The sequence below is a fragment of the Scleropages formosus genome, chromosome 18 (assembly GCF_900964775.1).
Source record: "Scleropages formosus chromosome 18, fSclFor1.1, whole genome shotgun sequence".
Classification (NCBI taxonomy): Eukaryota; Metazoa; Chordata; class Actinopteri; order Osteoglossiformes; family Osteoglossidae; genus Scleropages; species Scleropages formosus.
Window position 1 is genome coordinate 12,562,661 of NC_041823.1, and position 13,985 is coordinate 12,576,645.

Below are 13,985 nucleotides of genomic sequence, written 5' to 3' on the forward strand. Positions count from 1 at the left end.
ACAGCAGAGCTGAACACAGCATACGTTGTCAGTCAAAAAATTTGAGCACACCTTAGGGAAACATTTCGCCTTGTTTGACAACTTTAATTTTCAAAAATTCACAGGAGGAAACGAGGCTTCAAATCTTCTCGGCTTTTCTGGAGATGCAGGACATCTGTGGGTTGCCCTGCTTTCACTCCTTTCTCCACTTCACCCCATACAAGTTCTGTGAGTGTGTATTCAGACTTTTGTACTGTACATGTTATCTAGCTAGAATGTATATTCTGGTGTTGTTCACATAGCTGGTTTGTGCCTTCCCATCTGCCTATATAACTCAACAGCAAAGTAAATGTAGCCAAGGACAATAATGTAACATTTTTGTATAACCACATAAGTAAGGGTTACAGCACTGGGATTTGCAGGTTTCAAAGCGAACATGAGGAATGTTGTCCTCTTCAGCCAGAAAGAAACCTGAGCTCTATCATTAAATACACCACTTCAAATAAGAACACGATTTTTGCACTGATATGAAACATTACTGATAACACGTACCCAGCGAAATATGTGTTGACCAGCTGATATAGCAGAGGGGTCTCTGTGGAGAATTCCACCAAGAGCCTCTCCTTCCTAACCCACCACATCTGCACCCATATGTTAGTCTCATTGCTGTAGAAGACTTCTGGGATCTCTCCGAATCAATGAAAGCTGAAACCGGAAAAGCTTAGTGACTAATTGAGGAAGCCTAGAGATAGCATTAAAAAAAATAAAGAAATCAACCAGTCTTATCTGTGGCTTTCTTCCTGTAATGAGCTGGTCTGTGCTCAATGCATTGCTCATTCTCATATCTCTACATCTCCTGCTTCCAGCTCTCTGCAGTCACCCAGTTAATTGTGTGTGAATTCTGTGTCCTCAATCCACTTTGGGTATTCCACTCCCAGATAGCTTCAAACTATCTCCAAGGCAACAAAGTAAAATGAAGAAAAAAACTACACTGTTCAATGAGCAGAACCTAAAACTGGCATTAATGGCAAAAAAAATGACAATTAGTATTAGTTACACATTAGCTTATGGTAACGGATGCCAAGTTACATTTCCTAATCACATTATGTTCTGTTCTTTTTGAGCAGAAGGACAGCAAAATATTTACTAACAGCCAAAAAAACATTAAGTTCAAAAGTACCATTATCAAGTACCACAAACATCGTCCATTGTTGACAGTGGTTCTGTGGGTCTATTTTTAAAATTTCTTGTTACAGTGTCCACAGCTTAGAGCTGTGAAGTAACAATGCATTTGGGTGCTATTCTGGGTACCGGGTGGTTCCAGCTGCCATATCCAAAGACGACTGCTGCAAGGTAACCCTTTCTCAACTGATTCATGACCTCAGGATATTCCAGCCTTAGTACCTTTCAGTAATAATGTTACCAAGAGCCAATGACTAATCTGATACTATTCAAAAAAAAGTTCAATAATCCTGATGTGATCAGCAGATCATCACTAAAAGGACCCTGGTTTGAATCCCACCTTCTGCTGTAGACCCTTTCAGCAAGGTACTTACCTTGAATTGCTCCAGAGAAAAAAAATACTGTATTGTATAAATTGGTAAATCACTATAAACTGCTCAATATCCAAAGTCACTCTGAAGAAATGCATTAGCTAACTAAATGTAAACCATATTTTAGAAAAGTGGAAAAAATGAACAGATATCCAGCAACAGAGTCCTCTACCCATCTCCTGGACTGGTGACACTGTAAAGGCGTAAAGCAGTTATTTTTCAAAATGAAAGTGACAAAAATTTATCAGATACAATTTCTTTCAGGGAAAAAACTACAAAAGGGCTTTTAACTGATAAAGATGCTGAGGAATACTAACAATAATTTTCTCTGGAAAGCATTTTTCAAGGGAGACATATTTCGGGTGATGGGAGCTGGCAATTTCCCTTCCGGCAACTCGATCAGACAAACAGCGTGAGGGTGGAAAGGACAGAGTGAGCAGAACAAACACTACAGGCCTAGAAAGGCAATCTTCACAAGACAATTCAGGATATTTTGTATGGAAAAGGCTATGTCAAGGTCAAAATTAAAGTCAAATTGTGTTGTGTCCTGATAAAAATTTCCTCCACAAATCTGCATTTCTAAAGGAGAAAGCAAATCCCGGGAGGGAAACGTCTGATGCTTTTACCTGCTTTACTGTGGAATAAAACCTGATATACCACAGTTTAACTGCTTCTCACAGCTTGGATGAAAAATGGTTTGAAGGAGACGCGCCCCCCCCCCCCCCTTCCAAAGTTGAGACAAATGGGGGAAAAAAGACAAATTAGTTCAGCCTTTGAATTTTTTTTGCCTCGTGATCTTTACTTATTAACTTCAATGCAACAAAAATGGTCAAAGACCTACACATTTTCAGGGTATCTCAGTGGGAAACAACAAATAAAACTCAGAGCAAACACTAATCTGCAGGAATGATAAATAAAACATCTGCAAGAAAAGTTGAAATTAATATTTTAAACTAAGGGAAATGTATGTATTCAACTGCTATTTTCTCACAGCTGCTGTTCAAAATGAACCTCCAGGAAATAATCATCTGAAAGGACTTCAGATGCTGTTAGCCTTCCAGAACATCTCAGAAGCTTTGACAGCAGAGCTTGGAGTTTGGGATCCTGTTGAGAAAATTTCAACTTTTTGCAAGTGTTTGACACTACAGCACAGTAAGATATTTAAAAGAAAGAAGTAAAAAGCATAGGCATTTCAGACACTGCTTGAAAAGCTTCGGAATTACATACCATTTTCAGTTTACTTATGTCAGGTGTTTGTCTTTCCATTTCCAGTTTAAAGCTGAAATCTGGGAAGTGTACCTGCAGAAAACTAAATGTCTATGAGAAAGACTAAAGCAGCAGTGTTCGATAATAATTGGCAAGTTATGTAAGTGAAGGTATATGCACGTGAAGCCAAAAAAGGAGAATCCCATACTGGTACTAGTCCATGTTCCAGCTCACTTACACCTTTCACTTGCTTGTGAAGGAGTATAGGTGCTCCACAAATGTTTTGAAGTATGTGCATGAGGTCTTACCCACAGCAGCAGGCATCCAAAGGTGTACATATCGCTGGCTGGAGATGGGGACTGTCCTTGGCCCACTTCAGGAGGGATCAGACTGAGGGACCCAGCTATCATCCCAGCATCAGAAATTCGCTGCTCCTAAAATAAATATATGGCAGCATAGAGTGAAACCCAAAAAACTACTGGTCTGTCAGCCAGCTGCATTTTTCAAGGCTGGGAAAGGAATAGTTATATGTATCAGAGGAGATGCTAATGAACCACTGTTAATAGATATCTGTCTATTAAGAGCTGAGCTGGAATCCAAACCAGCATACACAGAGGTCCTGCAGGAAGAGAACTGATCTGTAGGATGCTCTGTTATTGCAAGAGAATCTTACTAGATAAAAAGACAGGTAAAAATCCATTTCTGGAAGAAAAACAGCTTCCTTCCCAGGACTGGGACAGTTTTATTGCGGAAAGCCGAATTTCAGCCAAGCACCACCTTGGCATAAACGAGACAGAGGGGAGAGAGGAAGTTTGTGAAAGATTCTCACTGTTGTCCGGGTGAAGTCGAAATCACCCACCATGCCTTGCTGTCGCTTTAGAACAAATACATTGTTGGGATGCAGAGACCCGTGGGTGATACCGAACTTGTGGAGAGATTGCAGCCCCAGTGCAACGCCCCTCATTACTGCAACAGTTTCCTAAAGGGAGGGAAAAGGGGGGGGTCTTTTTTTAAAGATTCAAGTCAAAAATAACAAAAACATAAAAATTTACATTAACAGCAATAAACACAATGCCAGAACTCACAGCAGTGTTCAGAGGATTGCTTTTCTGCACAGCTCGCAGGGGACCATTGGCAAAATACGGCACCATAACATACACCAGTGGGTCAGACTGACATGAAAAAGAGGCGAGAGCTGTTTAATGTGCTGCAACAATGCATATGGGAGGAAAGGTTAAAAATGCAAGGGTCCGAAAAAAGAAAAGAAATGGTTGGAAACGGAACGCGAACCCAAATTTATATTTCACATTAGAATTGCCCTTTTGTAGATATTTCAGATGTGGAATAGGAGCAGATGAGTAACAGGAAGAAAAAAATTGTTCCAGACAGAGAGGATATGGAAGAAGGAAGTGGTGCAGTGTGTATGACTGCTCTCACTCATGTACCTTGCCAAAGAAGAGAGCCAGCAGGGGCAGGAGCCCAGTCTCCTCACTGGGGGCACTTGCTCTGTAGTACTGCGTTGCTCTCTCCAGCATCCGTGCCTCTGCCTCCTCGTCAACGGAGTAGCCCTGGAATCCACGAAGAACCATAACAGATGACATCTCAGTCACTGAGGTGACCTTTTGTCTGTCCTCTCAGGCCTAACTTTAACAGATATGGTGTATTTCCACAGATGCTGAGGTGTTACCTTAAGCACAACCCTCTGGCCTTGAAATTCCGTGCAGACCAGGGGCCTCCTTGCACTCAATTCCCGGAGGGGCTCAGCACAAAACAGGTCCCGGTCCAGACTCTTCACCACAAGCCCATCAGTCCTCTGCACAAGTAGCCCCAGACAGAAATCAGCAGCCAGCCACTAGCACTTAACTGACACCTTTATTGACAGTAACATATTATGCTAGATATGTTGCATTAAAGTCTTACAGTCTTCAAAACAATTTAAAATAACACATATACATAAAATAATTCAGATTCCCCCAGTCACCTGAAACACATATCTTTGGACTACAGGAGGAAATCCATACAAACTCCAGACAGGCTGAGCCATGTTTGTACTAACCTCTGAACAGAGCCCAGGAGCCACCCATCACCACAGACACCATTTGATTGATTTGTCAATATGTCTTCAAAGTTGTTACTGCAGTAAGAGCTATAGGGCCAGCATCTTACCATGTAGCTCAGGAGGTCTGCTTCAGGGTATAGAAGAGGCAGCTCAGGGAAACTGTCATTTGCCAAGGCACTCAGCTTTCGCTGAAGAACAAAGGGGAAATTAAGGGCATGATAAACAGGAACTTCCAAGTTCACAAATAGTTCAGGTTAAACTATCATACTCTTGTTTGTCAAAATTAGAAACACTGTGTAAATTGCACGCCAGCAACACTGCATGCCGACTAGGGTGCCAAATATGTTCAGTCATGTTGGCTCCTAGGCTTTAGAATTTCACTTTATTTTGGCATTTAGCAACAAAAATTGTAGGACAAATCTTACATATTCCTCTTTCTCCCGACTGATCTCCCGAAACAGTACATTTCGGGTCTCAGCAATTTCCTCCTTTTTCTTCTTGATCTCTGCGAAATCCTGCTCTTCTGCCTGAGTTCCATGAATGATAACAGATCTTGGCCAGATATCCATCTCACTTAAAACCTGAACGTTGCCAAAGAAGTCTAAAGACTACCAAATCTAATCCATGCGATTAGACAAATGGGGATTTGATGTTGGCAGCAAATACATTAAAGCCTTGCAAAGCTAAATCTTTTAAAATAAACCATGCTTTAAAATGTATCCAGTTCTCATAACTTAATCCATGGTGTTATTTGCCCACAGCTGAAAGCAAGCTATTTTATTCCAGCACTAATTACAAGTTTGAAAAAAGTCCCAGTGGTCAACTGTAATTCCTTTTAGTTTTCCCTACTACCTACACATGTTTAAACAGCCTTATACATGTTTGGTTTTTAACCATAAAACCTTGCAGCTTCTCACCTCCTCCATGCTGCCCTCCTCCACCATTTTCCAGCGCAGCTGTGACCTCAGGTTCTTGATTCTCTTCTTGATGGTTAACAGCTCTTCCACATTTGGTATGTTGTCCTGCCTCTGTAGAACCTCCTCCTTGAACTGCAAACACCACAGCAAGTAACAAGCGGACAGACACAAACATATCACAATCAAACGCAATGGAATATGTTTTAGTTCCTTAGCTGTCCACTCATTTACAAAAACCCATACATAATGTCTATATGAAGTCCCTTAACAGAAATGCAAGCAAATTTTTCCTCACATACAGTACCAGTAAGAAGTTTAACTGAGTGACAAATGGATGCGAAAAACTAGACAGACGAGTGAAAGCAAAGCAACCCACAGATGTCCTGCATCTCTTGAAACTGCAGCAGAAGAACAGAGCAGACATGGCTCATTCACAAACTAAAATTTTTAGCTGAATCCTTGTAATGGGGGAGGGGGAAGTTTCAAGTAAGTTTACTCAAACTTTTCATTGGTGCTGTATGTCCGTCACAATAGCAGAGAAACTGATGAACACAGTATCGGTGTTTAGGTAAATTAAATGTAATTCTACAAACACAATGAACTCTAAACTACTTCAAGATTTTGAGCATTGTCTTTGTGTTAATCCTTTGTACTTCTCTCACCAGAGTGCTCAACAGGTACTTTTCTTGGATGCTGCACAGAAGGTTCTGCTCCTTCTGGATCTGCTGCATCACTTTATAGAAAGCACTGGAGACTATCTTGATGTCTTGGTTGTTCTGCTCCTGTGGGTTGACATCACAGGCTATGTTTCACCAATGCCATCTGACCAACCGGATGGCAACTGTCAACTGGGCTGACACTCACTGCCAAGGAGACATTCAGCTCTTTGCAGAGGTTCATTTCCGCCCTTTGCACAAGACCATCCACACTCACAGGGACGTCACTCAGGGACACGCAAGTTTTGTTTGATAGATTTAGGAGCTGGATGGGGGAGTGAAAGAGAGAATCCCAAAGCGTGTCAAACATTAACATCTTTCTATGGACAAAGGACATGCAGATCTGCTACTGAAACGCTGACCCCCCCCCCCCAAAAAAAAGAAAACAGGGCAGCCAGGGCACCTAATGGTTCTAACAGTTTTCATTAACAGAGAACAGAGCATTTGCATTTCTATTGTTACTTTACTTAAAAGCAAAGCTGACTACCAAAACCATCAGGAACCTCTGAATCTGCTTATGAGGTACATACCATACCACGTGACCAAATGCATCCCACCACATGACCCCTAAGCTTCAGAATACCTTGGCCATGTTGTCAAACCAGCAGCACAGAGACTCCAAAGCCTCTTCAGTTGCCTTCCTCACAGCCTGGGTTTCCAGCTGCTTCTGTCTCTTCCATTGGCAGAACTGTTCAAATACTTGATCTCCAACATCTTCCATGGAGAATGAACCAAAGACCGCTGACAGAGATGCACCCACTTCCTGCAGGACACAAACGCTTATTACAGATCTTTTTTTATATTAGATTAACTGCACTAATTACTCAAAGAAATGTGTTCTATGTGGAAATAATTCATTTTAAGTGTGGCTCTGGCTTCAAGGACACTGAATGTGAAAGGAAAGCCCGTCTGCTGCACCTGGAGTGTGTCCATGCGTCCCCTGATCGGCAACTTGTCCACTTCCTGAATGTAGTTATCCACGGCAGCTGCCAACACTTTCCTCACACTGTTCCTTTTCCCAATCAGATTATCCAGTTCTTCTTTCTGCCGCATGAAATTTTACAGCATTAATTACTTTCTGCTAACAAGCGCCACCAATTCCATTAACCCAAATACACATCGTTTTAATAGCTTACACCGATCTTCAGTCCTACAGTTAAAGCAGGACAAAACATTCATAGTGCAAACATGCAGTGCGTCATTTTAAAAAAAAAAAACAACACTATCTTGTTAATAATTTAAGGTCCTACTGGCCATCTGATATGCCAACAATTACTTGCTTTAAAAAAAATGTAGAAAGTCTTTTACCTAGATACTGTGTTTAATTAAACTCTCAATCATGTCCAATAATTACTTATGCAAGTGGAGTACAGGTTAGAGCCACTTCCTTGCACACAGTGGACCCAGGTTTAAATCCTACACCTGCTGTAGTGCCCTTGATCAAGTTACTTATTCCCAACTGCTGTTAAATGGGTTAAATATTTTAAGCTGCTTTGGAGGAAAGTGACAGCTAAATGAATAAATAGTAAACAAATTCCACAGATTTTTTTTTCCTGGCCAAAGCTGTGGTAGATCTGGCTGCTCACAATGTACTCCATCCAACCAGACAGGTGTTTTAAAGGCAGGTGTACTCCCTGCCAAACCCATTACTGTCACATCAGACAGATGCATACGGCAGAGAGCTGCTGCCAATCCTGCCATATTGGCAAGCTGTTTGTGGCTGGTTATACGGTATCTTACATACATGAGAAAGAGATACATTAAGCTTACAAAGAATATTACAACTTTAATGTGGAGTGTGACTATGACTATGGTTTTTAGTAGATGACAATCATAGTCCCTCTGCTACAAGTGAGGGAAAGCCCAGTCATGAACACTCACCACATAACAGGCCTTCACCATATCCTGCAGCAGACTGTACTCCTTCCAGGCAACATCAAGCTCCTCCATGGCAACCGGGGTAGAAATGCAGTTGTTTGTGACAACATTGATGGACTGTAGGAGGCTGTTCCCCAGGGTGCTGCTGGGGATACCCTCTCTGCTTGAGAGACCAACATGACATCATGCCATCCTGCGGTCTGGTCATCTACTTTCTCTTTACAGCAGACTTACTCATCTCAAAACAAATACACTAAGTACTAATCTATTTAGACCTAAGAAGTTAAGATATGAATGTGACCTCTCTTTACCTGTTAAGCCAATGGATGGCAGTGAAGTATGTCAAAGTGCCTTTTTTTTGAGAAGGGGTTCTAAATCTTTAATTCTGCCTACCCAGAGTGTTTGCGATTCAGTGCCAGTAGGAAGGCATATACTATTATGATGAAATGATGAGATGAAAGTGGTGAAAAATGCTGTGCATGGTTATGAGAGTCAGTCAACTATTGGGATTGTACAGAAGTTTGTTCAGGAACCGACGTACTACATGATTTTCTCAATAGGTTTTAGTGTAAAAGAAGAAAAAGTCAAAAAGTTGTGTGGAGGCAGCACCTGACTCCCCTCACTGCCTCGACCTTTTTTGCCAGTGCGGAGAGTTTGTCGCCCACTGCTCTCTCCAAACGCTTATCAGCCTCCTCCACCTTGGCATCTGCTTCCTGCTTCATCATCTAGATACAGAGGTCAACAGAGGATGTAGAAATACAACACGGTATAATATGCATGTCTGTCAATGGGTTAATCTGCCTCCAGACAGCAAGATCACCTCTTTTCAATGACCCACAACCGTCTATTTGTCACTTAGAACACAACCGCACTGCAGTTGCAAGGTAAACAAATCCTGGTACAATCTCTAACCACAATTATTACTGCGCATAAATGCACTTCCATGGACCACTGCACAGAGACTGACCTTTGTAGTAAAACTCTCTTTGATTTGTTACAAATCAAGAGAAAGGTATAAAGCTGTTCATCTCTATGAAGCATGACAATGAAGTGATGTAATACAGCGAGGCAAAACAACTTGATAAAGAATGGCCTTTAACAGCAGCAGACAAGCATGGAGTATCCAGTTGCATTTTAAACATTAGAGACAAACCAGCCAAAAGAAAAAAATTCATTTTAAAAAACTGCTGCTATAAGGGTGAGATAAGAAAAGCTTTAACTTAATTCCCAAATAATCTCTTCCCCATGATAGCAGGGTCTGCTAACCCCTGACCTCTCACCTGCAGCTTTATCCCAGCTTCACCCAGCTGAGTGAAGAGGTTTTCCATATTTTGCTGGAGAACCATCTTCTCCTCCTTCAGCCTCTCTACTTCAATTGTGCTCTTCAACATAGCTTCCTTCACCCTCTGCACAGGAACAACAATTTAGGCCCCACTTGGGAACTGAACACACAAACCTTGACAAGCACAATCTATCCGTTTGCAGTGAAGTGTGATTACGCTGTCTACGACTATGCTCAAGAGCCAAATGTCCGCCCATCAACACTGGTGGTACCCTACTCCAAATTCAGGGGTCACACTGTAGTTGTAGAAGGCTCACAAAGACCGGGGAAGAACTACAGAAAATACATTAATGTAGCAGGTCCTTTCATCCAAAGCAACTCAGTGGATAAGGGTATGAAGATTGCATTAAACAGCCAAACAGGTACACAAAGTATAACCAATTCAATGGGAATCACTAAATGTACTGCAGATGCGGTTAATCGCGTGACGACCCGCATTACTGGTATTTAGGTGGGGAGATGTTTTGCATAAATAGTTGCATTACGGGTAACTTGTAAATAGCGTGTGTAACCACTGGGGGCACTTGGGGGGAAAATAATGGGGTGACTGTGCCTACAAGTGTGTTGGGGGGGAGCCTGGGGGCGCTAAGCAGGCTGGGAAAGCTGACTATAGGCACAGGCCCTGAAGGAGATGGGGTCCTCGGACTGTGAGCATTATTTCCCTGGTTCCGGTGTTCTAATAAATTGTTCATCATGAACGCTGCCTCCGAGTCCCTCTTCGCCCCATCCAAACCCACGGCGCTGCACGCCACAATAGCAACAGCTGTTGTTGTTCACATCCCATGCTTGCATCTTAAAAAACTATCCCACTACCAAAGTCAGATAAGAGTCACAGAAACGATACGGTCATATCCAATTGCTAAAATGGATGTTTAAGAAGGGTGTGTGCAATTGTGCTACGCTAGCTAAGTGGACAGTACTTCAGCCAAATGTTGCCTGAACTGGTGGCTCTTTAGAGATTTATCTGTTAAAGAAAACAAATTAAAGGACATGCAACCATGATTTGAACCACTTATAGAACAAAAAAGCTCAGCTGACCTTATGACCGCAGAGATCTACAACTCACACTGTGCCCTTAAAGTCCCATATGACAAAGGTTTACCTGGAGCTCAGCATGAGCCTCTTGGAGCTCCCTCTCCAACAGGAGGGTGTTCTGCTCCTTGGCACTCTTCTCCACCTTCAGCCTCATATTCTCCTCCACCAGCTCCTTGTCCAGCTTCTTCTTCAGCAGGTGGGCAGGCTGGAGGGCTGTCGTCGTGCTCTTCTCCCTGCAAATGCAACCGTTACCATTTAGTAACTGGAGACCTCCCCGAAAATCCTCAGTTATCTACATTATATACATTCAATGTGGCAAATTTTGTACACACAGCCATGTGCATATACTAGGAGGAAACCAAACAGTTCAAAGAAACGATCACGGCACTGCACAATTTATAATTCTTAATATTTTTAAAGTAACCTTCAAAGTGGTAATTAAATGCTTCATTTGTCTCTTGTCATGGGGGTTCAAAGAAATACCTAAATATACATCAAAGCTCACTGACAAAAAAGTCACTTAATTTAACACTGTCCTACATAAAAACAGTACTTCTTGTCCTGTCTGCAGGTGTCTTACTTGAGCAACTGATGTTTCTGATCAGGTAACACGGGTTTCAATTTGGGCACATGTCCAGCCGAGCCCCACTTCTCGCTAACTCCCCGATTTACTCTCTTTGCCCACAGAATGGATGAGTCCTGGAGCTGGGAAGGGCAGGGGCTCTCCAAGTCCACAGGGATACTGAACTCGGCAAACTTCATCCTGAGAACCTCCTCTCCAATGTCCAGGTCACCGAGGTAAGCATGAGCCAGAATGATCTCATCCAAACACACAGACTTCTTCTGGATTCGCAGTTTCTTCCCACAAATCAAGCTGTGCAGGAAGAGCTTTCCCTGCATGCAGCATGCAAGGAAAGCATTGACATGCAAAGTGAAAGGTCCAACACTGACCTGAAGAGAGCGCTCAGCAATTCATAGGTTTACAGAATATCCCAGCGGGTTCTGATCACCTGCAAGAAATGATGTGAATCTTCTTTACTAGACAGGTGGAAACCCCAGAGCTTGAATGTCTTGGCCAGGCTGTCTGTCTGCAGGTCTTCCGGTAGCTCAACTAGACACGATCTGCTCACGAGCTCCGTATTTCCATAATCAATATACAATACTTGGAACTGAAAAAAACAAATAGCAGAAATGGTTTTAAATCAAGAACTCATTTCCAAAATCATTATTAATGTACTTATAAATATTTATACAAACAGCACAGATAATTGCCATATCACAAATGGAAGAAAAACCAAACAGTCTGATGCATGAAGACAATTATGTATGGAATGTTTTTTGTACAGAAAAAATACATAGATCACTAATGCATACCTTTTCACCATTGTGCTGCTGTACTTTGCACCTGTACCAGCAGTTGTCCTCTGAATACAGTGCTCCATACACCTGTACCAACAGAAAGCATTCTGTCTTAAGAACAGCAGTGTCACCCAGATAGGATAAATGCGTGCTATATGTATAAGCACACTGTCCGTTCTGCATCCATTACCTTTCGAGGAACAGGATTGCCCGGCAGCCTCTGTGCCGTGGGACACTTCTGAGACAAAATACCAGTCATCCTCTGCACAGCCTGGTCATCATTTACACTCTACAGTTACAAGTAACACATGGTTACAAGCCAAGGTGTGACGTTACACCACAGATACACACACACACATTTTCTGAACCGCTTGTCCCATACGGGGTCGCGGGGAACCGGAGCCTAACCCGGTAACACAGGGCGTAAGGCCGGAGGGGGAGGGGACACACCCAGGACGGGACGCCAGTCCGCCGCAAGGCACCCCAAGCGGGACTCGAACCCCAGACCCACTGGAGAGCAGGACCCGGTCCAACCCATTGCGCCACCGCTCCCCCAATAAATATCAGACATTATTATTATTAACTAGTAATGGCATTATTAATTATGTATCTTTTTGGTTAATCATATAGTTTTAGGTACTTTTCCTGGAGAAATTCAGTCTAAGTAACTTGCTGATGTAGCCAAGGATACTGCACAGCAGGAAGCCGAGATTGAAGCTTCAGGTTACAGCTGAACGCCCTCAGCTGCTACCCCAGAAGAACATGTGAGACGACGTCTCAGACGGTAACACTGTGACTGTGTGGCTTCACGAAGAGCTTCGCGTGACCCCTGCCTGTCACTCCCAGCAGCCGCACGCGGTTCGGCCACAGACCTGAGCCCAGAAGGTGATGGCGTCCGTCACGTGAGTGACTCCCACGAGCTCCACTGGCACACAGAGACAACAGTGAACGTCAATCACTTCTCTCTCGCTAGGGCCCAAACACGCAGAACGGACTTTTTGCGGTCACTTACTCTCCTCCAGGGACCGGCGTTGTGGTTCTCTTCACCGGTTCGGTTCCTAACGAGAGAGAGAATCACACACACACACACAGCCTCGCGAACAGAACCGGTGCCAACGACACACAGCTCTCTCCTGCGAGTGTGTGTATACCGCCAAACTAATGAAACCAAGCAAGAAGTAAACGGACACAAACTACCAGAACGACTGACTGAAAATAGTGCGGCATCATGACCATCATCATGTCGGTGCTTCCAGCCAGGCCGCACGTTCAGAGTCCGTAACCAGAACTAAGCCTTAGCCTAAGGCCTCGATTTCTGCATTACGGACATTTCTGCTGGTTGTTTCCAAACACTAGCGAACGTGGATTCCACCACGAAGAGTCACTGAACAGCTGAAAGCTCTAAATTAATTCAAAATTACCCAACCCTGGGCCGTCGGCAGGCTAACGGACTCCACAGGCTACCTAGTGGATCCCTAGTGACCACACTGCTGGAGCCTCGAGCTGCCCAAGTATTTTTACTGATTATTATTATTATTATTATTCATTTTATTTCGAAATGTGAACCCTAGTTACCAGTTACGATATGGCATACGACCATGGCATAGCGCATACTGAGCGTTACCTCTGGATCAGGGCTACCGGACCGGATTGAACTGGACTGGACCGGACGGTACTGGCAGGCTGTCGCGAGATTATCGGCGCTAGTTATCGTCCCTAATTGAGCGGGAGCTCGAGGGCGAAGACCCCGCAGTTCGCACGTTGTCCGCACGTTCAAATGGCGAGAGAAGAGGGGTCAACGGGGGTGTCCAACGTGCGGACCGCTCGAGTTTCAGTACAAAATGTTAATTTATTAAATATTAAACATTAATAAAACGTCCTCTATACCCTAAACTTAACTGAATCACACACTATAATATTTCTACTTCGACGCACAGCGCA

General features: G+C 43.2%; 1 protein-coding gene across 2 annotated transcripts; it reads right to left on the reverse strand.

Moving 5' to 3' along the window:
* Positions 1-2,323: 2,323 nt before the first annotated feature.
* Positions 2,324-13,872, reverse strand: stk31 (serine/threonine kinase 31). 2 transcript variants are annotated; one of them, XM_018740604.2, is made up of 25 exons: positions 13,669-13,872; positions 13,057-13,177; positions 12,917-12,969; positions 12,235-12,333; positions 12,060-12,131; positions 11,696-11,854; positions 11,266-11,579; positions 10,753-10,918; positions 9,589-9,714; positions 8,918-9,033; positions 8,312-8,468; positions 7,349-7,474; positions 7,014-7,193; positions 6,579-6,695; positions 6,377-6,496; positions 5,715-5,846; positions 5,223-5,324; positions 4,905-4,985; positions 4,426-4,551; positions 4,184-4,306; positions 3,824-3,910; positions 3,598-3,717; positions 3,047-3,172; positions 2,760-2,831; positions 2,324-2,636 (listed from the first exon to the last, which is right to left on the reverse strand). In XM_018740604.2, coding segments are annotated over exons 2-25 (2,892 nt in total). In that variant the 5' UTR covers positions 13,058-13,177; positions 13,669-13,872; the 3' UTR covers positions 2,324-2,519. The 2 variants fall into 2 exon arrangements, with proteins under 2 accessions (XP_018596120.2, XP_018596119.2); XM_018740603.2 differs by having other exon boundaries at positions 3,568-3,717.
* Positions 13,873-13,985: the final 113 nt, after the last annotated feature.

Coding starts and splice junctions, on each gene's coding strand:
- stk31 (XM_018740603.2), bottom strand. Junction 12,132..12,234: donor GCAATCCTGTTCCTCGAAAG/GTAATGGATGCA, acceptor CTGTTGGTACAG/GTGTATGGAGCACTGTATTC. Junction 5,847..6,376: donor AGTACCTGTTGAGCACTCTG/GTGAGAGAAGTA, acceptor TGGTGTTTGCAG/TTCAAGGAGGAGGTTCTACA.